This window comes from Neocloeon triangulifer, unplaced genomic scaffold, assembly GCF_031216515.1.
Source record: "Neocloeon triangulifer isolate White Clay Creek 2 clone unplaced genomic scaffold, ASM3121651v1 ptg000001l, whole genome shotgun sequence".
Taxonomy (NCBI): domain Eukaryota; kingdom Metazoa; phylum Arthropoda; class Insecta; order Ephemeroptera; family Baetidae; genus Neocloeon; species Neocloeon triangulifer.
In genome coordinates, this window is record NW_026775544.1 from 6,113,372 (window position 1) to 6,141,286 (window position 27,915).

At 36.1% G+C, this 27,915-nt stretch overlaps 2 protein-coding genes and 1 long non-coding RNA gene across 3 annotated transcripts; all 3 read left to right on the top strand.

Annotated features, from left to right (window-relative positions):
* Positions 1-351: 351 nt before the first annotated feature.
* LOC132192951 (meiotic recombination protein SPO11) lies at positions 352-2,774 on the top strand. Its single transcript, XM_059613205.1, has 8 exons — positions 352-519; positions 571-659; positions 862-987; positions 1,070-1,389; positions 1,452-1,597; positions 1,654-1,791; positions 1,843-2,031; positions 2,106-2,774. The coding sequence occupies exons 1-8, from the start codon at positions 352-354 to the stop codon at positions 2,223-2,225; spliced, it is 1,296 nt and encodes a 431-aa protein (XP_059469188.1). The 3' UTR covers positions 2,226-2,774.
* A 285-nt stretch (positions 2,775-3,059) lies between these two features.
* Positions 3,060-17,037, top strand: LOC132197639 (uncharacterized). Its single transcript, XR_009441877.1, has 4 exons — positions 3,060-3,288; positions 3,889-3,986; positions 16,102-16,209; positions 16,770-17,037. It is a non-coding gene; the product is annotated as an uncharacterized LOC132197639 (long non-coding RNA).
* An 814-nt stretch (positions 17,038-17,851) lies between these two features.
* Positions 17,852-27,148, top strand: LOC132197608 (uncharacterized). The gene is made up of 15 exons (XM_059620992.1): positions 17,852-17,930; positions 18,733-19,038; positions 21,469-21,579; positions 21,853-21,906; positions 21,966-22,089; positions 22,152-22,356; positions 22,456-22,489; positions 22,646-22,829; positions 22,942-23,139; positions 24,302-24,603; positions 24,701-25,268; positions 25,331-25,770; positions 25,894-26,270; positions 26,375-26,948; positions 27,014-27,148. Exons 2-10 carry the CDS (start codon positions 18,775-18,777, stop codon positions 24,457-24,459), a joined length of 1,332 nt encoding a protein of 443 aa, XP_059476975.1. The 5' UTR covers positions 17,852-17,930; positions 18,733-18,774; the 3' UTR covers positions 24,460-24,603; positions 24,701-25,268; positions 25,331-25,770; positions 25,894-26,270; positions 26,375-26,948; positions 27,014-27,148.
* The last annotated feature ends 767 nt before the right edge of the window (positions 27,149-27,915 follow it).

Sequence of the window (27,915 nt, forward strand, 5' to 3'; positions counted from 1 at the left end):
CAAATTTACAATTATATGACAAATTTTAATCACATAAAGCAACATAAAGCTAAATTAATTTGTTTCAATAAAAATAATTTCACTCATAAAAAGAAAAAAAATGAATAACCGAGGTAGTTGTAGATTATTTTAAAAATAAAATTTTGATTGCAGAAAAATTTTTATTTAAGAAAGAAAAGTTAATAAAACCAGAATAAAACTAATAAAATTAACACATATAAATTTGAAGTTTTAAAAAATGATGGGGAGGGGTATGGGGGTGGGGCCGTAACCATCACATTTTCTAGCCTGTTTTGTGAGCGCGAATTCCATTCTCACTTGGCGGGAAATCAGGCGCGGAAATTATCCACGATGGATTCAGCCGCTTTTGCCATTCGGAAACCAACGGGTTTCACTCGAATAACATCAGCGACGACTCGACCGGTCCAGCCGTGGATTGTGGACGAACTTAAGAAGATTCGGCAAGAAAATCTCGGAGCAAATGTGGACTATACAGAAGATCCAATGAGCAAACTTTCCGTAACAGAAAAGGTGTAAATTATTTGCCAGTTTACATTTGAATTTTTGCAGTTTATACCAATCCAAGAGCCGGAACACATTCGCCGAGGACAAGAGTCTTTAAAGCAGATGAAAAAGGCCAAAGAAGAAGAAGATAAAAGGTTTAATTTTGCATAAATTTTATGGTTGCAATCCTAGAATGAAAATGAATACCCTCTTCACTGGGAAAAGAAGAAATTATGATTTAATACATTTTACACTGTTTTTTTTCTGCTAGTTTTAATGATTAATTAAAATTTCAACTTAGAAAAATAATCCATGTTAAATTTAAAATTTCCAATTCCTTGTTTCTGGCTTTTGCAGGAATGGAATGAAGAAAAAGATTGAGGACACAGTATTACAAATGATTTCGGACATTTCGAAAGGCAACCCAATTTCTTTCAAGCACTCCGTTGTTTCATGGTTGACCGCTGAGTACAAGGGAGGCCGGTAATTATTTAAAAATTAATAATAAAGGCAATCAAAAGTATGTACAACAAAATTTAATTGTAAATTGTTTAATGAATTTCAGGCTCATCTATCGATCCGAGGACAAACAGGAGAGGGTCGTCTCCATCAAACGCGGGCAGAGTCGCCACAAATTATCTCTGATGGTACAACTGATGGAAAGGGTGCACTGGCTTTTGCAAACCAACTCCACTGCCACCAAGCGTGAACTGTTTTACCAGTTTCTGCTGCCGAATCAAGCCATGCTGGACAAAGGGGTCGTCACAATGAGCGACTTTCTCAAGGCGGCGCCTTGGGAGTTTGGAATTTTCTCTGCAGGAAAAGGAATTGTCGCAGGAGACCTTGAAATCAAGTTCCAGGACGGAAGCATCAATTGCAAAAGAGGTGAGATAATTATAAAAAAAATTTATCTGTGCCTGCATTGAATTTGTGCACCTTTTTTTCAGGTGTTCTGATTCCTGCAAACATTTACAGCGCCAGCAATCTCAAGTCCAATGCAAATTTTGTTCTCATTGTGGAAAAAGACGCCATTTTCCACAAAATTCTGGATGGAGACTTGATGGACTATTACGGATCCAGCATTTTGATAACGGTGAAAATGTTGAAAAAAAAAATCAATTTCTGATTTAAATTTTAACTAAATTTCAGGGAAAGGGGTATCCAGACCTGAGCACTCGGTTGCTGGTCAAAATGATTTGGGACAAACTGAAACTCCCGATTTTCATCCTGGTGGACGCCGACCCTCACGGAATAGACATCATGTGTACATACAGATTTGGCTCAATGGTATTAATTTTGCAAAAAAGATGAACTGAGAACTAATTAAATATTTTGAAGGCCATGTGCCAATTTGCTGCTGCGCTGGCCATGCCCGAGATCAAATGGATCGGAGTTCATCCAAGCGACATCGATAAGCTCTGGTTCAAAGAGAGGGTTTTGATTCCTTTTTCAACAAAGGACGACCAGGTGGCCCTTAGTTTGCTGAACAGGCCATACGTCATTGAAAATCCTGCCATAAAAAAGCAGGTGGGGTCTCAAATTAAATTGTGACAGTGTAGCATTTTAAATTTTTATTTATCTGCTAATCTCTCTTTTTAAAGGTTGACATTTTGTTGGAGAAAAAGGTGAAAGCAGAAATCGAGGCCCTCGAGAGCTTCACCGCAGATTATTTGACAGATGTCTATATCAGTTCCAAATTGCGCTCAAGAAGTTACATTTAAGTTATTCAGTTAGTTTTAATTTATGCACAGGTTTGGCAATTTTGATTTAAAATAACTTTTCCCAGGAAAATGACCTGAAGATCTTTACAATATTGTATTTCATATTAAAGGTCATGAAACTAAAAAACTTAAGTTATTTCCTGGTTGTAAGTTGAAACTAGATATAAATAAAAGAAAAGCGAGCTGAATTATGTAAGGAAAAATGCCTTCTCAAACACACAAGCTGTTGAGAGGAAACTATAGCCCCTCTAGAGAACTTGTCAATCTGGCGCTGCATGACCAATTTGCCTGTGCACACAATAATGTCGCAACAGGCCTGGGCAGAAACAGGGATTTAAGAAAAGAAAAAAATCCCTTCTCACTTCCAGGCAGGCAACGATAGCACCCAAAACCATCATCTCTTAGAAGAAAAAAAGTCAAAAAAATATCAATGCATTTTTTATTGTGGCGAAACACTCCAAGTTCTACCAAATAAACAAAATTATGAACAATTTTTTTGCGTCATGTGCTCGATTGAATCGCTGCAAATTTTAGCTCAAATTCCCCGAAATTTTTTTTTTACTCACTTTCTCTTTTAGATCGGTCATAAATCACTCTTCAATCCGAAATTTTGAATTATTAGTAGCAATTTGCAAGAAAAGTTGGATTGTTATGCCGGCCATACATATAATCATCAACACAATACATAATGTAGTAAACAAAACAAGCCAAAAACACAACACAAGTGTTCGTTTCTTCGTGCGCATGCGCTCTATCGAAGTTCTAATTCGGCCACCGCGAGATTGGCGCTGCGAGCAAGCCAGTGGCGCTAGTGCCGCTATAATCGCTCGTTTTCGCTCTCGCCGTCCGTCGCCTCGTCCCAGTCTTCTCTCTGCTCGACGAGGGTCTTCATCGTCGACAACCCTGTAAAGTTGGACAACGTCAAACAGGATTTGAAGAAGGGCAAAGAGGGAAAATCGTCAACTGACTGACCCAAGGAGGACTCTGCGCGTGGCTAATGTGCCACGACCTGGCCGGACACGACTAGTGCCACGACCTTCTCAACGCGGCTTGTTCGCCAAAGGTATGCATAAGGCGCCTTAGTTTTGATGGATTTATTTTTATTCAGTTTTTCAAATTTGTCCTTATAAAACGTTTTGAGGGTGAATTAAATATCTAAGAAAAATTTCATCCTTTTCGGTTCGACAAGGCACGCCGAGTAAATTATTTACAATTTCGTCGGCAAGCACAGGAGCATAATGGCAAAACGCGCGTCATTTCATAAAATTTCTTATTGGCATTTCTAAGCGCGTGTTTTACTCTGTCGCAGTTTGCACCCAAAAGATGCAGCCCGATCGATTACACAAATTCTAGCCGCGTGCGGCAATTGCCAGGGAATATGTGCGACGGAATTTACTACTTTTGGCGCTTTTATTTTTTCCGCGCGCCGTGAATTTCTTTGCATTATTTTCCACTTCTAATTTTTATTTTATTTCTTTGAAAATTTACGATAATAAAGGAACTGGCGGTTTACTTTGTCGCGATATTGTTGCGCAAAAATAAATATATTTATGTACATCTTGGAGGACAAAAAAATAAGAGAATTTCCAGGTTGATAATTTTGCATCATTTTTTGGGATCACATGTCATGTGCTTAAATTTATTTTTATATTTTTGGTTTCAGAGGGTTGGGACTCTAGTTGGTTGGACTTGCGCTGCATCGCAGTCTTCCTTTGAGAGACGCGGCCACAGACCAGCTTGACCGACCCTTTGTGCATTTTAGTGAGTACAAAAAAACTTCGTTTTCATTCGCAGCGCATTTTCGGTTTTTAAAAATTTAGGGAGTCATTCTAGTGCGTATGCCTTTTGCGATCGAGACGATGCAGAAATATTCGCATTTAAGACAAAATCCTCGAGAGAGGAACCGGCACTTTTCGCGTTATGTGCCCAAGTCGATGCTCGCGCGTTCAAATCGCTCTTTTCTGTTCGGCAGTTGTATAGGAAGTTAGTCCATTATTGCCTTTGAACTTTGCTGAGCCGACAAGAAACTTAGCGCGAACTATTTTTTCGTTCGTTAAGCGCTCGCACAATTGGAATATACTTTTTGCGCGAAATTACGTCACCATCATTAAATAAGTTCATATCATAAATTAATTAATCAAAAACATTGTAAAATTGAACTTTTCTTGAATAATTGAAAACCTTACCTAAGAACTGACTGAAAAATTTAATCTACAAATCAGAAAAATAAATAAATATTCGTATTTATCATAATTTTTTTTTTTAAATATTATTATTTTTTTTTTTAATTCTTAAGAGTACTCCGGCCAAAATTACTTGAAATCATTTCGCAGCTTGCTGCTGGTGGAATTTGTTTCGCGAGGCAAGGTGCTGCTGATGAGGCTTCATTTGCCGAAACTGCTTGCCAGCTCAAAACACATACGGACAGATTGGGGTGGTTTTTAGGAATGTTAATTTTGGGAAATTTTCGCCCTCAATTAATTTTTTATAATCTCAGCAAGGAATTTTCTAACTTTTTTACACTGGTTTTGTCTCAGTATCTCGTGTCTCGCAAAGTAATTCCACGTTACTTATTTAATTATTTCCCGTTTCGAGTGGTTTCTTTGGGTTTTTAAATTCTCATAATCAATGTTGGCGAGCGCGCTAATTTTCGGCCCGCGAGCGCTCTTTAAAAAAAATTACGCTTGCTCTCTCAATTTTTTCCAAACTCGAGCGCTTGCGAGCGCTCTTTTCACACATTTAGATTTTGGATTTTTTTTTTAAATTAATTTAAATTAACAAAATCGTCATTCTACAATTTTTCCTAAACAAGAATCATCCTTTTTTTCTTGATTACTTTTAATTGTAATTTGGGAATTAGCAAGTTTTCATTTCTTTCGCAATGGCGAAATTATTGGCAAACAACTCATACGTTAATATTTTTCATTTTTTTTTTATTGGCTTCAATTAAAAAGTTTGACAATCCTAGCCTATAGCAAGTACCTTTTTCTAGTTAAATAATGATTTTCGGTTGATTTTCAAATTCTTTCGCGCATTAATTTTCCCGAAATTGATGCCATCAACTTGCGTAAAATGGCCTCCGAATTTTTACAAAACTTTTGGATTTTCTTCGCGTTATTTGAAATTTTGGGGCACATAAGATAGCCGCTCACAGTTCCATTTATGTTTACTTGATACCTCGAGGTGATCGCCTCTTATTATATAGAAAAAAAGCAAGAAAAAAGTGCCTTTTATGTCATTCCCAGAAAGTTAAAAAGAGCGCGAACAGAGCGATCTTTTTCTACGCTCTTGTAATAAATGCTCGCGCTCGTGCTTTCAGAGCACTCGTCAACCTTGCTCATAATCCAAAAAAGAATGAAATGAAATTCATGAAATTGAAAAATAATTTTATTTATCTTCCAAATGAAATTTTCCTGTTAAGTTTGAAATCTTATTTGGGAACTGACTAAAAATTATCTATTTATTTATATATATTTATTTTTAATTGTTTTATTCTCCATTCAAATATAATATGAAATACACAACATCTTACATCAATTCAATGCACAAAAATTGAATAGAAAACACAAAAAATACATAATAAGAAAGTTGGTTAGGGGTGAATGGAGAAATGGCTCTTCGATATAAAAACTTGCTAGAGCACGGCGCACTCTTCTTTGAAGAAAAGTGCACCGCACCGGCCGCTAGAGCCATTGGTCAGGGGGAGTATGTATTAAGTTTTTGCCACAGATACGCCTTGCACATGGCTGGAAACTGTGCCGCCGTACAGCCTGTCAAGCTGGTGTACGGAGAATCGTTTCATGGAGAGTTGATCCACAGCCGTTTGGATAGTTGTTACATGCGTTACATGACGTACCAAGTGATACGCGGCGACTTGTTCCACGCGTGGAAAATTTTGAGCATGCCTGGCGTTGATCACGAGTTTAATTTTTAAGTAACATTTTATTGAACAAGTAACAAGAACAAAGAAAATATGAAATATTAGGCATCAAGATTTTCAATTACTTTTTTTTTAAACTTTTTTTTAAATTGTAAATAATATATTATAAAAAATTATAACTGATAATTAATTTTTTTAAATTAAATTATAGATTAAAATAAAATAAATCTATTAAATTTTAAGAAAAAAATTTCTGCTTTGGTCAAAATGTAAATAATTATACTGTTCAAAATTAAAAATTGGATAAAAGATACTAATATCTGAATTTAACGAGAACAATTTGCATAATGGACATACAAACTTTGACGACGCGGTAAGAAAACGCCTCGCGTCCAAATTTTGCGTTTTTCAACGCATTTAAATTGCTAAATATATCGCGCAGAAGAGCGGGAATTTCAGATTTTTTAAAAACGGTGCACGTTTTGAGGCGACACAGCTCTTTTGCGCAAAGAATATTATTCGCAGACGAAAATAGGTGAAATGTGCATTTTTGCGATGTTTGCCTCGCGTTCCGTCGCTGCAGTGCGCGCGGAGGAGCAAGTTTTGTCATTCAGAAAATTCGTCGCTCTGGACGTCCTCCCGCCGCATTGTTGCATTTTCATGAGCATTCTGTCTTTCAAATGACCCTTGGATTCCGTGTTCATCGCCAAATGACGAGTTCCACTTTCACATTTTGATTCTGCGGGAAAACATAATTTATAAATTATAATGTGACTCTGTTATGGAACTTTTCCTTATTTTCCTCCACATGTACAGCCTCCTTTGGACACTTTCAAAAGAAATATTAAAAATGAAGCGAAATAAAAAATGATAGGTCGTCTTCAGGTCGTCTTTGATTTCACCTTCCTGTTGTTACATATTATGAACTCATTTATATTTTTCAACCCTGCATTCAGGGTGCATTGCAAAGTTTGTCTCGAAAAGGTGCGGCATATTTTATGAGCTTCCAAAATTTTATATTTTATTCCGTTCTGTATATTTTTATACGGCGCGGGCAAAATTTGGCATTTTACCCTAGTTATTTTTTATTATTGTGCATTTTATAGAATAAAAAAATTATAAAGCTTGTTTGAGATGAATGAGATGGGCAATTTAGAGCTTTCTGTTGAACACATATATAAAATTTTTATTTTTTTGATGTTCTCTGCTCTTCCCACACAAGTCTCTGATAAACAATGACCACGTTGAGAAGAAACATTCAGGAAAAATTTCAATGCTTGAATTATCCATAGTTTTGTTCGATTTATGATTAGAATTAATCTGTAGTAAATTTCTTAAATAAAATTTTCCCCCAAAAATGAACAAGCCCTGTCATTAAATGGGATGCTAGATTAAAACCGAATTGCAGTGAGATCTTTTGTGAACTAAATTCTCGCAGAAGGAGATGGACAGCGACTTAAATGCTTGTTTCTCCTGTGACGTGGCTCAATTCGAAGGGTCCTGCTTGTTGCAAATAAAACACAGACCGACGAAGGGTTTATGTTTGAGCCTACCGAAATGTGTGTGTGTGTGTTTTTTTTTTTTCATTTACTTTTATAGATTTTTATAATTGATGTATGAGAAATATCAATTCCTAAAATTTGGCACTTCGTGCATTTTGAAAGGTGCTCAAGGAATATTAAATTGCATCAGTATTAATTTATTAAACACGTTGATTTTATTTATTTTTTGCTCTGAAACGATGTGAAAATTAATATTTTTGGAAATATTTTCACCGAGGAGAGCGCAGGATTATGCTATCGTAGAGCGCTTTTTCCCTTATTTCTCCTGCGATTACGAGTTGATAACAAGCACCGTTTTTCAACGCATTTAAATTGCAAAAGATATCGCGCAGAAGAGCGCAAATTGCAGATGTATTCAAAACGAAGCACGTTTTGCGGTGACACAGCTCTTGGGCATCGTAGTACGCAAAGAATATTATTCACGGACGAAAAAAGGTGAAATGTGCATTTTTATGATGTTCGGTGCGCAAGTTTCAGCACTTGGAAAATTCGTCGCTCTGGACGCCCTCGCGCCGCATTGTTGCATTTCCATGAGCATTCTGTCTTTCAAATGACCCTTGGATTGCGTCTCCGAATAGTCAATTCCTTTTCTTCGCCAAACGACGAGTTCCACTTTCACATTTTGATTATTCGTGTCATTTATTTGTTTCATCATTTTAAATCCAATTTTTTTTCACTACGTAACAGTGTCGAGAAGGCGAGTGAAAATATTACATTTTTTTAGAATCGGCAGCCAATCCTAGTAGAAAAGTCACAAAAAACCAGTTAGACTAAGATTGGAAACCTACTCGCCCTTGTTGAAATGAGCTGAAAAGCTGAGATATTTAAACAGTTTCATCGCAGAATTAATAGCTTTTTTGATTGCAATGCAAAGTATGGTGGAAATTGATTTGCAGTTAGAATTCCAAACATATATTTAATATTGTTTGAAGAAGTTGACACTTGAGGAGAAGATCATGGAAATGAAGAGATCAGGCTTTTTCCTTCGTTGCAGAAAATCGTTTTTTATTCAAAAACAAATGGCTCTTCCAGTTTTGGTCACGGTCTGCGACCCTATTTCATGAGCAAGAAAAATACAAAAAATCAGCAATATTGAAAAACACCACATTTTAATACAAAAATTAAAATCTTAAAACTAACAAATTCAAGTACCAACCTATTTCATGAGCAAACGCGCTACATAAGAATTACGATTAAACATACATATAAAAAAAATGTGGGGAAGAATGGAGAAATGCTGTTAGAGTTAAAAATAAATTAAATTAAAATTTTACTTGTTAATTTAGGATGCATACAGCTATTTTTTTAAAGGATAAATTCAATATGCGACTCCGTTTCTTGGATTCGGCTGCCCGCGCGGCTTGGCCACATTAAATACGTACATATTGTATTTTGCTAGAAGAAATTGACACTCGAGGCGACGAAATATTTTTAAATTGAGAAAAGCTTCATTTCAACAACTCATATATTATTAATAGAAAAATATTATTGGAATAAAAATTATTATTATACAATTGATATTCCTTGTTTATTCTAATAAATGAAAATAAATAATTTAAAAATAAAATAATTGTACTAAAATCAATAGAAATTTTATGTTGCGCAGATAATTATTATCAATTAAAACGAATTATATATTATTTTTACAGCAAAGAATCAATCCAGCAGTCGGAATCCGCAAATTTGCCTGAAGAGGAGAGCCTAATGTATCAATATTAGAAAAAAAATTATCTCCCTCTGAACACAATAATTTTATTATGAAAATTATTTCGAGAATATTCTTGAAATAATTATATTGAAAATAAGAATATATTTGTTTGTTCTGGTCGCGGACTGTTGGTACAAAATTCTAACAAAACTTTTCTTCACATGGACGTTGACTATCAACAATGGATTGCAACTTTCGGCTACAAACTTGCCTATAATACACGCATGAGCGAGAACAAGTCTGAGCTTCCAGCCAATTCACGCAGCAGATATCGAAACGTCAATCACAAATGTTCAAAATTTCTAACATTCTCGACTTGCGAGTCGGACTGTGACCTTCAGGGTGACACAAATTCTTATCAAAATCACGCGACAGGATTTATTTGTAAATCTTATAAATAAATATTATTTTGAGGGTTTAAAACTTAAATTGTGGGTTAATTTATAATAGTTGGGTTAATTACGTTGGGCTACGATAGAAAAGTTAAATTATCTCATTATTCATGGTAAATTAGATATTAAAGAAAACTAAGTCATTTTTAAATATAAATGGCAATTTAATTTATATTAAGTTGGTTTATGTATTAAAATTTTAGTCACCCTTGAGACTGAGACCGTGCCTGGCGTCCCGAGGCAGCGCTCCGAGGCAGAGCTTGGCCATATAATACAACATGCTAATTGCTGATTTTTTTTCAGTTGCTCTTTGCTGCTTGAATTTAAAAACCAAATTAATTTAACAATAAATTATAATATTATGATTCTTAGAGCAATTTTTTATTTATTCAACAAGTTAAATTCAATATGCGGCTTGGCAGACGTACCTTTTGTAAAAGCGTGCCTTTTAGCAAAGCATGGTTGCTTCTTCATTGCGGGCTTGTCATAGAAATTGGGATCAATTTCAGAGAAACATTTGATTTTCTAAAAACTTTAGGTAACTCTCGGTCTCAGGGAGCTCGAATTTCCTTCTTAAATCAGAGGCACCAAAAAATTTGAGTCGGCTAGCTCGTGGACCAGTATTGACTTTCGACTCTTGCAAGGCTCTCTTCAGGTATTTAGAATTAGGTTTTTTGAGTGTGTTCAATTCGTTTAAAGTTAAATAAAGCCAGATTGCCTTGATTCCTTATGTTGTTATTGGCTCGATAGCGAGTTTAAACAACTTTTGAGGGTGTCAAAGAGGGGATTTTTGCAGAGCGTCGTTAGTAGCTGAGGCGCCTAGATCGCTGCTTTCACTCTTTTATTTACGTATTTAATTAATTTTTTCATTTAATATCGCTAGAGCGTCATACTTTTTTAATCTTCCTGTACCTTTATTTTTATAATTTCAAAATTTTACTTTGTCCAATGGCATTGTCTCCTTCAAAGAGCAAAAAAATTATTCAGTTTTCGACATAATTATTATCTAATATTGTCATGTCTTGTTTAGAGCCCCTCATTTATCACTTTTGAAAGAAAAAAATATTAATTTTTTTCATTTATCCAAAAATAATTCGTCAGAAATTATTTATCAGAACAAGCAAAATGATTCATTTTCCAGAAAAAAATTTATCAGAAAACTGCGAGTAAATTTTTAATATTTATAGCATCTGAAGTGATCTGAAGAATTAATTAATTGAGTTTGGTTTGTAGTTAAATTCATTATGATTAATCAATATTTCTAACTGAATAACGGAGAAACGAGAAACATACCATGCGATACATATTATGTTGCTTATCGTTTGCTTATAAAAACTTCATAATTTTACGTCTACTCGACGCCTTTACTATAATAATAAAAGAAAATAATAATAAATTCTGACATTTGATTTTCTTTATTTTTGAATTTCTGACAGATAAAAACAAACTATCTCTGATAATGAGCAATGAATTTTTGATAAGAAATTTTCACATCATCGCTAAAGACTATTTTCTGACAAGTAAATTTGTGATTCGTCTTGTTTGCAATCAAAACTCTTTACACTCGAGTAGATAAATTTTTACACTCGACAAACAAGTTATTTCCTGTTGATTGGATTTTTTTTTCATAAATTTTTTCACCAAGGAAGACATGTACCATTCCAGCGTCAGAATTCTTGCATTTTTACTGTTAAAGCATTTTAGAATTTCCAAATTTTTTGACCACGGTAAAATAGCGCGTTATAAATAGTTTATTATGATAAATTATATAAGCCAATTTAAATGCATGCCAATGCATATTGTTACGGGAAGAAGGGGAATGAAAGATAGGCGGCGAGTACCATGGTAGAGCAGCGAGGTGTTTATATTGTTTATATTGTTCTATCGTTAACAGCAGACTGAATGCATTGCACCTTGCGACTATAATTGCTGACCATGTACTCGCTCTTACTCAACAGCATAGCCCACGACAATATGATAATATAGAAATAAATAATTCAAATAATTCAACATATTTTTTAGTAAAATGCCAGTGACAGCAACCCGCCTAACAGCAATGTAAGGCGGCGTAGCATACCTTGTAGGGGGTTGCGTCAATTCTGAGCCGCGTTTTGCCCTCGGCGGCGGCTAGCGGCTGAGATATTGAAATTTTATTTTCCATCCCGGTAGCCAAACCTTCGACAATTTCATTTTTATTCGAATGTCTCTTTTGATAATTATGTCTCTTAGTCTTATTACAACATTATTATCGTTTATTCTACTCAAGTCTATACAAAAAAATTGGAAGTGGAAATAGTGAGCAAAAGGGGTATCACAACCAGCAGAGGTAACTGCTAAAACGCCTAACATCTAAAGTGACATGGCCGCCGCGGTGAACCCACAACAGCTTTATAATAATTCATCGTTTTTTTTATACTTTTGATAAAAGGTAGTCTTGAAAATCGTTTCAGACGCTTGCTTTATAACTTAAGAAATAATTGCAAGCAGGGAGGAAATGCAAGACGGTCAGCGTGCAAAATGTGATTCCTAGTCCTAGCTTGCTTGCCCATAACTTCATGAAGCAAGAATTACATTAAAAATATCAGAAAATCAACTTATAAGTCTTGCAGGGTTGGATCATGCTTAAAATAAAGTAAGCCCTTTATGGTCCATTCTTTTTTCAATTATCATTAAAAGATTAAAAGACGATAATGTAATCTGAGATAAAATTTCCATTTAATTATCTTGAATAAACTCAAATCACCCAAATTTCTCTGCTTTCTGTTGATTTAATTTAATTTATATAACACAAATGACTGAATTACTGATTTTTACCTTTTTTTGTTGAATCAATATACTCTCAGCTATTCCTCTATGAATTGTATGAAGTTTTACTCTTTCTGCACTGGTATAGCTACAAAAAAGTGTGTATCTCTAAATGATTCGGCTGTGAGCTGCAGCTGTTGTTCATGATGGCTTTCTTGCGCTTCGGTAACCAAAGACCAGCAAAAAACGTCAGATATGAGTAAATCAAGAAAACTTTTTTCAAGTACAATGTTATAGGTTCTGGAATGCGTTACCGTCAATTCTATGTTTGATTGAAAATGTTAATTTCTTTAAAGCAGTACTGAAAAAGCAATATTTTTAGCAATACTTATGTTTTCTTTCTCTCTTGTTTTAAATTTTTGTTTTTGTCATTTATTTGGATCAGTTCATGTATGGGGCATAGTTGCCCTAAATTGGAACCCAATAAATATTTTCTTGAAACTAAATCATTGAACAAAAGCAGAGTTTATATCCAATAAAACAGTATCGAGGATGCCAATTTTGATCTTCAAAAGTATAATTCAAAAATATATATATATCAAGCATGGCTTGCCAGCATAAAAAAATGGTAAATAAGTGGTATAGTTTTTTTTCTAGAAGATATTTATAATTGTAGTATGATTCTTGTGATCTAAGAAACAGTCGGATTTTCGTTTATTATTTTATAGGAAACGATATATATTATACGTGATTCTATATGCTTTTTGGCTTCATATAAAAGACGAAATTTTTGGCTGAAGTCTGTGGAAAATTGTTACTTAAAAAAAATTTCTTGCCAGAAAATTATAAGTTAATGTTTATGTGTATGTACCTTTTCAAAATTCAGTAATTTTTGTCAAAAAATTTATGTAAGCTCTTAAATTACAACTGCAGCCCGCAGCCGAAACATGAAGAGTAGGATATTTTATTTCTACGGAACATTGAATGACTCGAAAACCTGTCGAATCGTGGAAGAAAAACCTTTATATCTCCTGCGCTTTTGGCCAAATTAAACTTGCAATATTCAATTGATATCAAACCACCGATTGGTACTAAGTAGAGCCATATAATTATTTCAAATACAAAAAAATATTTAGGCAAGCGAAGCGATAAAACAAAATAGTTTAAAAGATTCATTAACAAAAATAAAGGTCAGAATAAAATCAAGCTCAAATTTTTATAATTTTTATATTTGAAAACAGCGATTTCAAAAATTTATCTTGTGGCTTGGCCACAACCGCGGCGGCTGGTCACTATAGACCCAAAAATACCGTGGCTGGCGCGGTGCAACGCGGCTGGCCGAGACATGTAGGAAATTTAAATTGAAGCAATATTCAGTAAAATTAAATAACTACTATTAAAATATAACATTTACACACTTTACAGAAATAAATAAATGTATGCGCTCAACAATTTTGCGCTCGCGCTCAATTTTTTCAGTCTTGTCAGTCTTGTGTCTCGAAAAATTAATTTTTTCCCTTGAAAAAAATTTGACTTATTGGACAAAGTTTTTGAATAAAAACCATCTGCAATTGGAAATTACAAAGTTGAACTTCAATTATTAGAATTGGGAACAGTATCGAGTTTTTGGAATAAAACACTGTTTTTTGTTACAATTGTTGACCAAACTTGCAAATTTTTACTGGTTTGATCGCCAAGTGCGCTGTGCCCATGTAAATTTTACCACATATCAAGAATAATTAACATTGAAGTAAAAATCAGACCAATCAATCATTCTGAAAGTTCGTAATTGAGACGATTAAAAGTTAAAATATAAAAACATTTAAACCACAAAATAATAAATTTTATTAAAGCGCGCCTCTTTGCTTGGCAACGAGAACGAAGCAGGAGAAGCCGCCGCCGATCTCTTCACACGTCTGGCAAATTGCACGTTCTCGTCGCGTATTTTGCACGCGAAAATTTGTATTACCGCCACACTTGCGACAGTAGTTTTAGTTAAGGACATAGTCAAATCAAGTCTTTGCAACAAAATGGTATGTTAAATTCCAATAATTGCCCAAAATGGCTTCTATTGCTGCAAAGAAATATTCAAAAGGGTCGTGTCTCTGTTTTTAAATGAAAGAGGTGCCGGCAAACATTTTGCAATAACTTTGTAAGTGTTGCGAATTTATTAACGAAAATTTGGTCATAGACTAATGAAGACATGCTGAATCGATTGGCTATCTTCAAAAAAATCTTAAAATTTTTCTTCGTGTCTAAAAAGTTAAATTTTTATTTTCTTCAATTTTAACTCAATTATAATTTTTTTTACAGACACATATACTATTGCAAAAAGAAAGAAAATGTCTTTAGCTACAACTTTTGTGTTAAGTTTTTCTTTCTAAAAAAATCACAATTGAAATGGGAGCACTCCTCACAAACCCTTTTATATCTCGGGCGTCCGTGTGAAATAAATTTTGGCATTTAAATAGTTATTTTAAGCAACTCTTAAACTTTTATTTTCCAGCTTTTTATAGATTTTCATAATATATTTTTGACCTGACGTGGCCCGGGTCAGGGCTCAACCGAGTCGCAATCAACAATCAAAATTGAAGCAAAAAGGGCCGGAGGAGGGGTGCTTCTCGGACAAAAAGAGATAGGTCAAACTCAAAGAAATGGTGCGAGCTTCAGGATTCTAAATCTAGAAGAAACGAGCTTTCCAACGGTGTGCATTTTATTGCGTGTCAATTTAGAATTCTGGGATAAATTTGCGTTTGAAAACGGTCAAATTTTCTTGGTCGTATCTCCGAGCTTTGAAAAGAACGCGACTCTTCGGAGCGAAAAACGGCACACCGGCGGAAAGCTCGTTTCATGAGGATGCCGAAAATGCCCAGATTTTTCCGATTTGGTGACCACTGACCTGAGAAAGACGTCAGGAAGCACGGAACGTCGCGTTTTGACACCTCCAAAAAGTGGTTTTTGTGCCTGCGAATCCCATTGTTGCCTTAATGAAAAAGGTCTATTAAATTGGCCGAAACCCTGAAGCACTACCCGCATTCACAATTGTGTTAGTCAAAGTACAATTAAATTACTCTTTTTGATCAACAAAAATAGACGCACCAGATTTCCTCTTGCTCGTGAACTTCAGGCTGGTTTTGAGCTCTGCTTAATTTGGCACAATTCGGGACGCTTTTTTCTCTGGAATTCTCTGCGAACACCTTTGATTCACGCTGTTAATTTACTGCAAAATTGGTTTTTAAGCCTGAACACACGCATTTTCTGTGAGGGGATGGTCGTTGGGGAAAAAAAACTGCTAAAATGTAGGACTAAGATGCGGCTTGATAAAAAAACTTATTGCCAGCAGTGTGTTTTCTGCTAACCAACTCTCTGTTTGGAATTTTTATTTGTTTTGAAATGTGCCGTTAGTAGCCACGGAAATGATTATACGGGGGCCGTTGTTCACATAAATTAAATTTAATTTTAGTAAATACAAACAAATTTGACGTTTTTTAAATGATTTGGCCGGTTGACAGAGTATTCATTTTTATATGCCTAATGCCTAATGCACGAGCTAGCAAACTGACCACGCGATTGTTGATTTTTGTTTCAGACCAATCGACACTATTCTTCTGATTTTCGACATTTTACTCAATTTTGACCCCAGTTTGACCCACAAAGTAATGGCGGACTCTGATGGGCCTTACACTCACCTGTTGAGGTATTATTTGATTTTTCAAAGCGCGCACCTTGATTTTCGCTCATTCAGCAATTCCACTCCACGAGCCAAACTTTCACTGTAAAAATTTTGATATATGGGCGCATTTTTTTGTTTATTGTTTCTTGCAAAATTACAAATTTATATGCAGAGATCAACGCCAAGACCTTTTTTTATCATTTGTCTCTCTCACCAAATTGGCGTGGAAATGGTAACTTTTAAAAAACTTTTATCATAAATATGAGTGAAAAATAATAACCTTAAGATTCAGTTTGTTATTTGTTGTTTTTTATGTGTTGATTTCATCCAAGCTTTTCCACTGCTTCATGATTTTATGCAAAGTGAATAGTCTAATTGAGTTTTGAAAAAATAATTCAGACGTTATTCTCAAATTATCTATTAATGAATTGCCGATGCACATTGAGCTTTTTACAATGTTGGAACTTGAATCGTGAACCCTTCAGTGAGTTGGAATTGCGCTCTCGCGATCCAGTTCATATCAAGTCCCATATAATTTTGGACAACTAGGTGTTAGCCTAGTTTGGTATTTATTTTTGTTTCAGAAATCCACCCCACAGAATTATTTCAGGGCAAAATGTCTTCAGGCTAAAGTATGAGCCGTCGTTGCGCTATATCTGCATCAAATGCAACGACGATGTTTCAGTTCATTGAACAGCACAAGGAATAATTTATGCTAAACAAAATGATGCCCACCCAGCCCATCAGAAACACAAGAATGACAACCCAAGCAGGCTTATATTTTGTGTGGATGAAGGAGAGATTAAGTGCGTTAAAGAACAATTTGCGTCCAATTTTGCTGATCGAATTACGTAAATTTTAGGAGGATCGTCCACTTTGATGACAAGATCCATGTGTTGGACAAGAATGGCTTTGCCCTGCGATGGCATTCAAAAAAATATGAATGTTGTCGCACAAGATGCCCAGTACAAGTCAAAGAAACTGCCGACGGGCAATTAGTTTCCGAGGGGCACAACCACCCAAGATACCCCGTCTGGACAATTGATCTGTTAGTGGGGCCTTCTTGCCATTTCAAATAAAAATTGAATTAAACCCTTTCCGCAAATATGCATTCCTGCATAAAATAAATGCAAATAGCTTAGTTCTGAAAATTATTAATTATAAATTAATTCTTCATTCTTGTTTAATAATTGCTGATGGATTCTAATATTCTCCACAAAAAGCAAAAAATTGGTATTTTCTGGTACAAAACTTTTTTGAATGCAAAATTAATGCATATTTTATTGAAAATTATGGAAATAAAAAATTTGCTCGTAAATTACAATAAAATCTGATGCTTAAGGTTTTACAGTATAAGGGAAATTGTTGATTATTATGAATTAATTAATTATTATTAATTAGCTCATACATAAAACTTAATTTGTTGGCTATAGGACTAAACCACTTGGAGGATTTGTTGAGCATGTTGATGGACCAGAGCGGGATCTCAACTCCACACTTAATGGGAAAATAGTAATTAAAATTTCTATGTCTAGATTTATTAGCATTAAGATGAAAACTTTGGTACTCGTTCTAGCAAAACTCTATTAAAGTTGCGCGCACTTCTTTCTTTAATAAGTCTTTGTTTGTTTTTCTGAAAATGATAATGATTGAATTTCAGTCGATTCCTAGCAATTATTGGCTGTTTCTTAGAAGGCACGACGAGGTCAAACTGTGGCGATTTGAAGCAAAATGAAAAAATTAATGTAAACGGCACTTTTTTTTTTAACGGGACCCACTTTTGGCATGGGGTCGGCGGATCTTGTTGAAAATTGGTAGTTTGGTTGCCCTTAGGGTGTAGAAAAATAGTTTAGAAGGATTTTTGAAAATGCTCAAAATAGCCTATTTTACAGGGGCTCAAAGTTGGGGATTTTTAAAAAAGGTGTTTTCGAAAATCAAAAATATCTCAGCTCCAGCTGCAGATAGCGCATGTGTGTATATAAACAAAGTTGTAGGAAATTAGACGCCCTACAACTTTGCCATAGTGACCAAGATCATAGGTCAAAGTTCAGGGTCAACTTTTTAAGCTTGAATTTTTTGATGCGCCACCAAAGTACCTAGTACATAAAAATTTTTGATTCCATTATAGCCAAAAGTTGCTCTAGTTGGTAGTCACCAACATATTAAAAAAACATGCCAAAAGTGGGTCCCGTTAAAAAAAAAGTGCCAAACCATTTTTTAATCTTTATTCTGCTGCATCGAATCTGGCTCTCTAATTGTGTAATTTGATGCATTCAGCGCACAAAGGGACACAGAAAGTTCTCTAGTTTGCTGTAAGCACGTGTATTTTAGTATTCGAGGGAGGGACAAGATTTATATGGAATTTTGAGGGGAATTATATTTGATATTGAAAAATAATTAATCAATCAAAATTCATGGTTTGCTGCTTTTCACATTTTTCGCGATTATTAGGCAAATTATTTTTTGCGTACAGTAAATATTTTTTCGGACAAGAATCAACTACCAATAAATATTAGTGCTCATTTTGTGTGATTGCATCTGTTGCAGGTTGTGAATCCTAAGGTTTGGCAACCAGAAGAGATAAGGAATATGAGTCTAGGGCGAAAAGATGGAGGCAATGAGCCAAAGGAGGACCAAAGTCCAAGCTCTTCACAGCCAAAAGCCAAGGATCCACCCCTATACCAGCTCGGGTCTTCAAGGCAGGCCAAATACCATGGCCACCACTGCCAAGTGAATGGAAGCAAAGAGACTCCATCCACTAGCCGCTTCCAAGCTCCTGGCCGCCTCCCAGATCCTGGCCGCAACAGAGAGCATGTTGGTCTAAATGAGACACAGGTCAATTCAGGAGCTGAGGTAAGATTTTTTTAAATTGGCAGTTTATTTTGTGCTCTTTTGCTCTTTTGCCTCGATAATGCCAAGTACAGCTTCTGTGATTGTAATTTTTGTTTCCTTAATTTCTCCTAAAAGTTGCACAGTGAATTTTTATCTCGGTCAAGTCCATAATGCTTAAGAGCATTTGAATATTAATGGTGTGTCGAATATACGCGATGTTAACATTCCCATCAGAGAATTTTGCGTGTCCGTGTTCAACGTGTGAGGCTGCCAAAACAAAAAAGAGTTTTGCCGGTTTTGCGCCTCTTTCTGAAAAATCAGCAAAATTTATTCCAAATAACACATTGAAATACTTGCAAATCAGCATCGAAAAAAGTCTCAAAATTATCTGCCTCGCCCTGTTGTTCAGATCTGGTTCAGATCCAAGCAAAATTATTGCACGATTCCTTAAATATTTATTGATAAATCTTGATCCACTTTTGCGCCTCTTTGCAATTAAACTTTTTATTTCCATCAAACGTGGGCTGCTTTCTAATTTGCTGTTTAGCTGAGGAAATCATACAAACCGTTTCCGATTCTCCAAAACGTTGTGTACGTTTACATGCAACTCATTACGAGCACAAAACGTGCTGAGTACGCCGTTTTAAGAAAAGTGCAACTTTTTACAATTGGTGCTTTTAATAAATTAACAATTAGATCATCCATTTGAGCAAACAGTTTTAATTTTTCATGAATGAAGTAATTTGGGTAATGGGGGTGAGCGTCAAGTGCGTACTAGAGTGTTTGACGGGACCAATTCTTGAAAATTTTCCTGTCCCGTACCCGATTTTTTTTTTCAAAAATTTCCATAGTCTGGTCCCGTTCCCGGGAGTGCCTAAAACATAATTCCCGGATTCGTCCTGATTCCCGCAATCAGTTATTCAGTTATAAATAATCTAGTTTTTGTGGTATGCAAATAACTACTCATATACATACTGTTGGTTGCAAAATTTATATTTATGCCTTCAATTTCTTAATATTATCTTGTTTTATTTTTAGTATCATTATTTAATTTTAAGAAAAACAATATAAACATAAAAAAGATCTTTTTATAATTTTTTTACCTTTAATTTCTAACTATTATCTTAATTTCATAGCTTTTTTATTTGTGATTGGAAAAATATCCTATTCAATAACTTTTAATTTTGACTTCAAAATTATATTCGTTTCACAAAACGGAACTGAAAACTGGTTTATTTTTGCAACTCCTCCTTCATTTTCCGATTTCCCTGTCCCGCGTCCCGACCCGTTCCCGCTGCTCTTACAGAAAACATTGCCAGGTCCCGCGGGTAGCCCGTCAGGACCGAGTGTCAAACACTCTAATGCTTACCATGATGATAGGCTAAACTTTAGTGAGGATATCAACGCTGTATTTGATTTGCATAAAAATATTGATTAAATTTAAATAGAAATAAATTAAAGTTCAATGCATGACTTCAGTGTGTAAAATTTGAAGCCCTAGCGATTGCCAACGTTCATATTTTGCTAGCAGTTTTATTTCAACATCTAACTGGAATTGTAGCAACAATTTTTGAGCGAGACATGTGTCAATTCAATGGTAAACATTTAAAGACACATTGATTTTTTCTTGATTAATAAAATTTTATAAAATTCAAATTATTAGGTGTGTAAAAATTAAATTTATAGAGCAAAATAACTTTTGGCAATTGATCCAGCGCTAAATTTTACCACTATTTCATCATTTCATGTATATTCGCTCTGAAATTGTTTCTAACTTATAGAAATTTCAAATATAAGGCGCAAAGTAATTTAATAGCGCACAATTGCCCCGGGCAATCGCCTGGGCTTCAAATTTAACCATAAATTCATGTATTGCACTTCATTTTGTTTTTATGCGTTTCGTTCATTGCTAATCAATAATTGAAATTAAAATTTTTCATGAAAATCAAATACAGCCTTGATTTCCTCACATGATTTTGGCCTATAATCATGGTACGCACTTGAAGTTCAATTCCTTCAACTCTCCTCCGCTCACCTCTCCATTACCCGATCAACTTCATTCATAAAGAATTATTGCGCTGGACCTTTCTGTTGATATTATTTGAGAGTAGATGATGCCACGGTGAGAAGATGAGCTTACTCTCTTTATTTATGTTTCTAGACAGATTCTCGGATGAATCCTTAATTCATGAGCTTCATTCAGGAAGCCAAAATTACTAGAATAAGAGCAGGATACTGCAGAGATACAGAAAATAAATCTCAACTTTTCACCGAGCAAGCTGATTTTCAGTTTTCGTCAATGTTTTTCATTGATTAACATTTAATTTTTTTCAGGTCTTGTTTAAAACCATGCTCGTCATGGATTTATATTATTGAGCCTCACAAAGGGATAAATTTTTGGCCTGCATTATCGTTTCTGCTTTCTTAATTGGTGAAATCCTCTGCCTGCAGGTTGTCAGTGAAGCACCCACAAAGACCGCCACTGATATCCAGGACAATGACTCAGATTTGGCTGCAGAGGCTGACAACACAGACGCCTCTTACTTGAACTTGTCAGACGAGGTAATGATCATGCAGATACTTTTTTTAGAATTTAATTCTAGTAATTAACAGAACAACACACTCCACTCAGCTTACTCGAGTTGTTTATTTTTTGTAAAGCCATAATAATCATTGCATTCCTAGTTTTGTCTTATCAAATATTTCTTTTCACAAACTCGCCCTCTTTTTATGGCATGCAAAGTACAGTTTTTCAAGAATCTGCTCTCCCTCCATTTTACTGGAAGATCTAATCTCGAAAATGGATCAAAATCAAGCAACTTTCTATTTTTCCAGGACCAAGAACGAGTCAGTCCCAGACCGGTTCTGTTTGACAACAGCGTTGAATATGTAAGCACATCTTTGTTTTGAAACATTAAGCACCACAATTAATCCATTTTTTATTCTAGCAATCGAAATTCGTTTGTGGCACAAAGGAGGCTTTCCTTAAAATTGACCTAAGTGAAATTTCGGAAGATGCTCTTGTTCATACACTGCTGATGAACGGCGAAGTGGTTCAGAAGGGCATGAATTGTAAGTTACATTGCCTCTATCGCACGCACAGCACATTTACAATTTTTCTCTTCCCATTTCAGGGACCCTGCTTGCCAGTATAATGATCTCGCACTTAGGAGCCAAAGGATTGCCACTCTTCGTGCGGCCTCTGTGCCAGTCTTGCATGAGACCAGCCCTGCACAAAGTTGGCTGTGGCCACTGCAGCTTGTGTGAAGCCTGCGGAGGCCACGTTGGAGACTGCCTCCAGTGTAAGATGAGGCCTGACAAGGACACCAAGGAGGAAAAGTATATACGCAATTTTTCTGTTTGTTTGTGTCTTCTTAACCCGATATCAATGAAATTTTGAGACATGCTGATTAACAACTTCATAACTCTTGCTTACAGATTGACGAAAAACAGGACCATCATCTATGAACAGGTACGCTTTTTTTTACATATATTTTACAGGCTATATACAGAACCCACTTAAAAATATAAATTTTTGCCATTTTGTGCTCTTCAGTTGGATTATCAATAATTTAAATTTTGCGGCATTTATAAAATTTTTGCTGATTTGTTTTTTTTTTTGTTATAGAGATTCCTGACTTCCACTCTAACTCAAGCAAATGATCTTTCGAAGATGATCAGCACTATCTGCCAAGGTGGTTTGAACAAGGAGACCTGGCAGAAAGAAGTTGAAGAGGTGCTTGGAAAGTATCGACTCCAAGACCTTGTTACCCTATTTGATTTAAATAATCCTTTCAAGAACATTGTGCTGGGTGAGTTGCCTTATTTCCACTTTGTTAAACCTTTGATTTTGTACCCCATTTTATGAACGTTCCCACTCTTTTACTTAAGTCCTTAAATATAGTTACCTTAATTAATTTCCAGGTTACGAAAAATACACGCGAGATCTCCTTATTTGTTGTCTCTTGGCCCGCTCCGAGCACAAATGCCAAACCTGTGTTCTTGATGACCCCAAGAAAGAAAGAAACAACCGGTCGATCCTCCATGACTGCAAGCATTGGAAAAGCTGCGCCAGTTGTATTGTAGCCAACGATTTGAAATGCACAGAGCGTGAGTGCAAAGGTACTTTGTTAGGTGGCAGTACCGTCGTGCAGCATAGTATTGCTCCCAACATTAATTGATTTAGCCCACTCACCAAACCACTATTTCTGTGTTTTACTTGTACATTAATATCATTGCAACGAGTAGGGTGTCTCCGACCCAAAGTCATTTTTATTTTAACTTGTATTGTGTCTCAGCTAAATGGCACTTCTTTCATCAGTTATATCACATTAATTAATTTGTATTCTTTGGCACACTCTTAGTGCTTTATGACAATCATTTTAGTAGCAGACTCGCTGTTGTGTTGTAGAGTATAATTAGCTTCGCCGTTCGTTACCTGTGCCTGCAAATTGTGACCTCTTTTAATATGTTTCCAACTTGCTAAATTGAAGTGTACGTATTTAAAGCTGTTTAATTGCTCATTTATTTCGCTGAATTTTTGCCGATTTTTGAATTATACTGTCGTTTTATATTCACCGAGATTTTTTTTTGAAAATCGAGAATGATTGAAAGCTGGAGATGAGAATATGCTAGCTCAAGCAAGGTTTTGATGACCACACGGACAAACGTCCACTTGTCGTCCGAAACTTTCCTTAAAGGAAAATAGTGGCAGTGAGCATTGTATGTGTGTGTGTGTGTGTGTGTGAAAACTGTCTATGTGAGCCGAGTCGAGTTTTCCTCCAAAGAGTCATGCAGGGGCTAAAGCCTTTGGCTAAAGTATTATGTTGAGATAATCCAATTACTAAACTAGGATCGTGCATTTTAAATTGTAAAATTTCATGTAAATTAAAACCACTCAAATGTATGTAAATGATCCTGTAAGATTTCAGTTTTAATGTATGTACTGTTGATGTTCACTGGCGATAAATAAGATATATATTGTACTTCAACATACCCCTTTTATATAGAAGATATTAAAAGAACAGGATATTGAAAATATATGCGGTTTGATTTATGATTTGTCATTTTTTGTATATCGTGTTCGTGAAATTATTGTTATTGCCAATTTTCATCTTTGAAAACTAATACCATTAAAAAACTTGCAAAAATGATGGCAATGTGATTGCAATTAAAAACTCACACATATGTTTTAAAAAGAAAGTTAATCGCACAATCGCAAACTTGGACTTTTTTTTTGAAGCTGTAATTTTCAACCAAGATTTTTTTTATATTTTCATTTCAGGTTTTGAAAGAACTATCATGAAACCAACCCACCGTCCCATTGGCCGATCTCGGGGCCGAAGCACGCAAGTCGTGTCTTCTGCCTCCTCAGACAACGGCAGCGTTGGTGGTCTCTTCCTTGTCGTCGATGGAGACACCCCCAAATGGGCCAGCGACTAGTTTTGGTCGCGTCCCTAGCGCCCCTTCATTGCCTCCTCCGCCACGCCCCAGGAGCCCAAGCCTCGAGCCTTGATATCAGCTTGCGCCCCTTGTCCGTCAGGGCCTCAGAGATGTCCGTCCTTAGGACGAGCCAAGGCAAGAAAGGTATTTAAAATCAATCTACATATTTTTGCTAAATATTTAGTTTTTCTTTTTATCAATCTTTTATGCTTTAATACACTATTATTCATTTTGCTTAAAGTCTAAAGCCAAGGAAATCAGAGATCAGAGCTGGGATGTCTGAGACGGTCTTGCTGATTCTAGAATTGTGCCGCATCACTGGCCTCACGCCTCACTGACCAGATGCGCAGCAACTACAGGTTAATGAGTGCTCTTGCAGAGCACACTAGAGTGGGACCTTCCAAGGGAGTATGTGTCGGAGAAAAAGATTGTCCGGATGCTAAATAATTACTAATTTAATTAGGTGCCATAAAATAGGTCGTACTAGTAATATAAATCAATCACTAATTAACTCGTGGTTGTTAGGGAGATTAATAATGTAAACACACTTACATGGTTTCGTAGTTGTGCTGTTATTGATTCTTTATTCGCACACACAAAACACACATATGAGTAAAACGTACACTTGCCAGAGACAGAATGAATGCGCTCGCTCTCTTGCTCGCCCGTACCGAACTCCCTGTCTTCCTCAGCCACCAACGGTGCACCGAGCACCATCGGTGTCCAAGGAGAGGAGGGAAGTGCCGAGTAAAGCCCCGACAGTGGGAAAGATGATCGAGTTTGCCAGGCTTTTGATCGAAGAGGATAAGGTATCTCTGAAATAATAATTAAACAAAATCCTATACCAAATAATTAAATTGTCTTTTTGTAGATTTTGTGGGAACTCTAACTCGTGGAATATGCAGATTGAAGATAGCCTAGATGGTGCAGTATGGTCCTTCCACAGGAGAACATCATTCGAGGACGAGAAGGCAGAGACGGGCGCTACCCTGCTGGCCCCATTGTAGATTGGACCAAGCAGCTGATAAGTACCGGGATGCGTGAAGCACCCCACTTGACCAACTGGGTGGTTATGGTGCCCAGACACATTGAGGGAGACCAGCAACTTTGTCAACAGACGTAGCCGGACAGATGGGCTTCAAGATAGAGATTCCGAAGCGCTGGGACCTGAATGATGACCACCAGAGGCCACCTATGTGGACAGGCTCGAAGAAATGCTCTCCCAGTGCGTACCAAAGCCCAGCCTGGTGATTTAATTGCCAAATCCTTCAATCCATTGCCTGCAAAGTGGTAATCCAAATCAACTGCAAGGTTTGCGTTTATTCTCGATTAAAAAAAAATCAAAACTCAATTTTTTTTGTGGCAATATAATTCATTTTCTTTACTAAATATTTTATGCTGTATTTAAATATTTTTTTCTGGATGATTTTTCAGGCTGGAGGTGCGCCTTGGGCCGTTGAGATGCCAGTGCGTGACACCATGTTTGTCGGCTTCGATGTTGAAGCCACAACAACATGAACAAATAACATCTCCTATGGTTGCACTGTGGCCTCTTTGAACAGCAGCCTCAGCCGCTGGTACTCAGTGGTTTCATCCCACAAGTCTTCTGAGTAAATGAGCAGTGAGGTGTCCGTCTCAGGAAGTACCAGGAAGTCAATGATGGTCATCTGTCCATGAGGATCATCATGGGATACGTCATTGTGTCCAAGAGCATCAACACCAGATAAATTGTTCAGCAGCCCTCACCCAGGTGCCCCTCCAACGGACCCACCTGCTGGACAGTACTGTGATTGCATCACCTTGCCTGAGAGGTGTGCATTAAATTCATGCAAACAATATTCATTTAAATCTAAAAAATTATCAGTTTTATTCATTTCAAGGGTATAATTATTTAAATATAATTTTAATTTTTTAGGTATATACGACTTTTATGCCATGAGCCAGCATGTGAATGAGGGCACTGTGTCACCAACTTCCTATCATGTCATCTCTGACAACACTGGACTTTGACCATGACAAGATGCAGCGACTGGCCTGCAAAATGACCTACGTGACCTCCTACGTCTACTTCCTTCTGGAGTGTAAAACTACAATATTTTCCTTTAAATCTAAGTAGGAATGCTATATATATGACCTGATTAAGAAAGATTTGTTGTTGAAAATCATAACTTCCTGATTTTAAAGAATATTATCCTCATGATCCATATTAATTATTCTCAGAAAATTATCCCACAGAGTCGCCACAAACTATCTCTGATGGAAAGGGTGCACTGGCATTTGCAAACCAACTCCACTGCCACCAAGCGTGAACTGTTTTACCAGTTTCTGCTGCCCAATCAAGCCATGCTGGACAAAGGGGTCATCACAATGAGCGACTTTCTCAAGGCGGCGCCTTGGGAGTTTGGAATTTTCTCTGCCGGAAAAGGAATTGTCGCAGGAGACCTTAATTGAAATCAAGTTCCAGGACGGAAGCATCAATTGCAAAAGAGGTGAGATTTAATTATAAAAAAAATTTATCTGTGCCTGCATTGAATTTGTGCACCTTTTTTTTCAGGTGTTCTGATTCCTGCAAACATTTACAGCGCCAGCAATCTCAAGTCCAATGCAAATTTTGTTCTCATTGTGGAAAAAGACGCCATTTTCCACAAAATTCTGGATGGAGACTTGATGGACTATTACGGATCCAGCATTTTGATAACGGTGAAAATGTTGAAAAAAAAATCAATTTCTGATTTAAATTTTAACTAAATTTCAGGGAAAGGGGTATCCAGACCTGAGCACCCGGTTGCTGGTCAAAATGATTTGGGACAAACTGAAACTCCCGATTTTCATCCTGGTGGACGCCGACCCTCACGGAATAGACATCATGTGTACATACAGATTTGGCTCAATGGTATTAAAAATTAAAAAAGATAAACGGTGAACTAATTAAATAATTTGAAGGCTATGTGCCAGTTTTCTGCTGCGCTGGCCATGCCCGAGATCAAATGGATCGGTGTTCATCTTAAGCGACATCAATAAGCCCTGGTTCAAGCAGTAAAGGTTGACATTTTGGTAGGGAAAAAGGTGAAAGCAGAAATCGAGGCCCTCAAGAGCTTCACCCCTGATTACTTGACAGACGCGTCTATATCAGTTCCAAACTGCGCTCAAGAAGTTACGTTTAAATAATGCAATTAGTTTTAATTTATGCTCAAAATTAGCAATTAAAATGACTTAGTTCAGAAGAATGACCTGAAAAACTCTAAAAAAAAATTGTATTTATTATTAAAGGTCATGAAAATAAAGAAATTAAGTTATTCCTATCACTCTGATGATTAAAAGTCAAAACTTAATATAATAATAGAAAAGCGAGCTGATTGCAAGGAAAAATGCTTGATCAACACACAAGCTGTTGAGAGGAAACTATAGCCCCTCTAGGCCACGTCAATATGGCGCTGCAAGACCAATTTGCCTGTG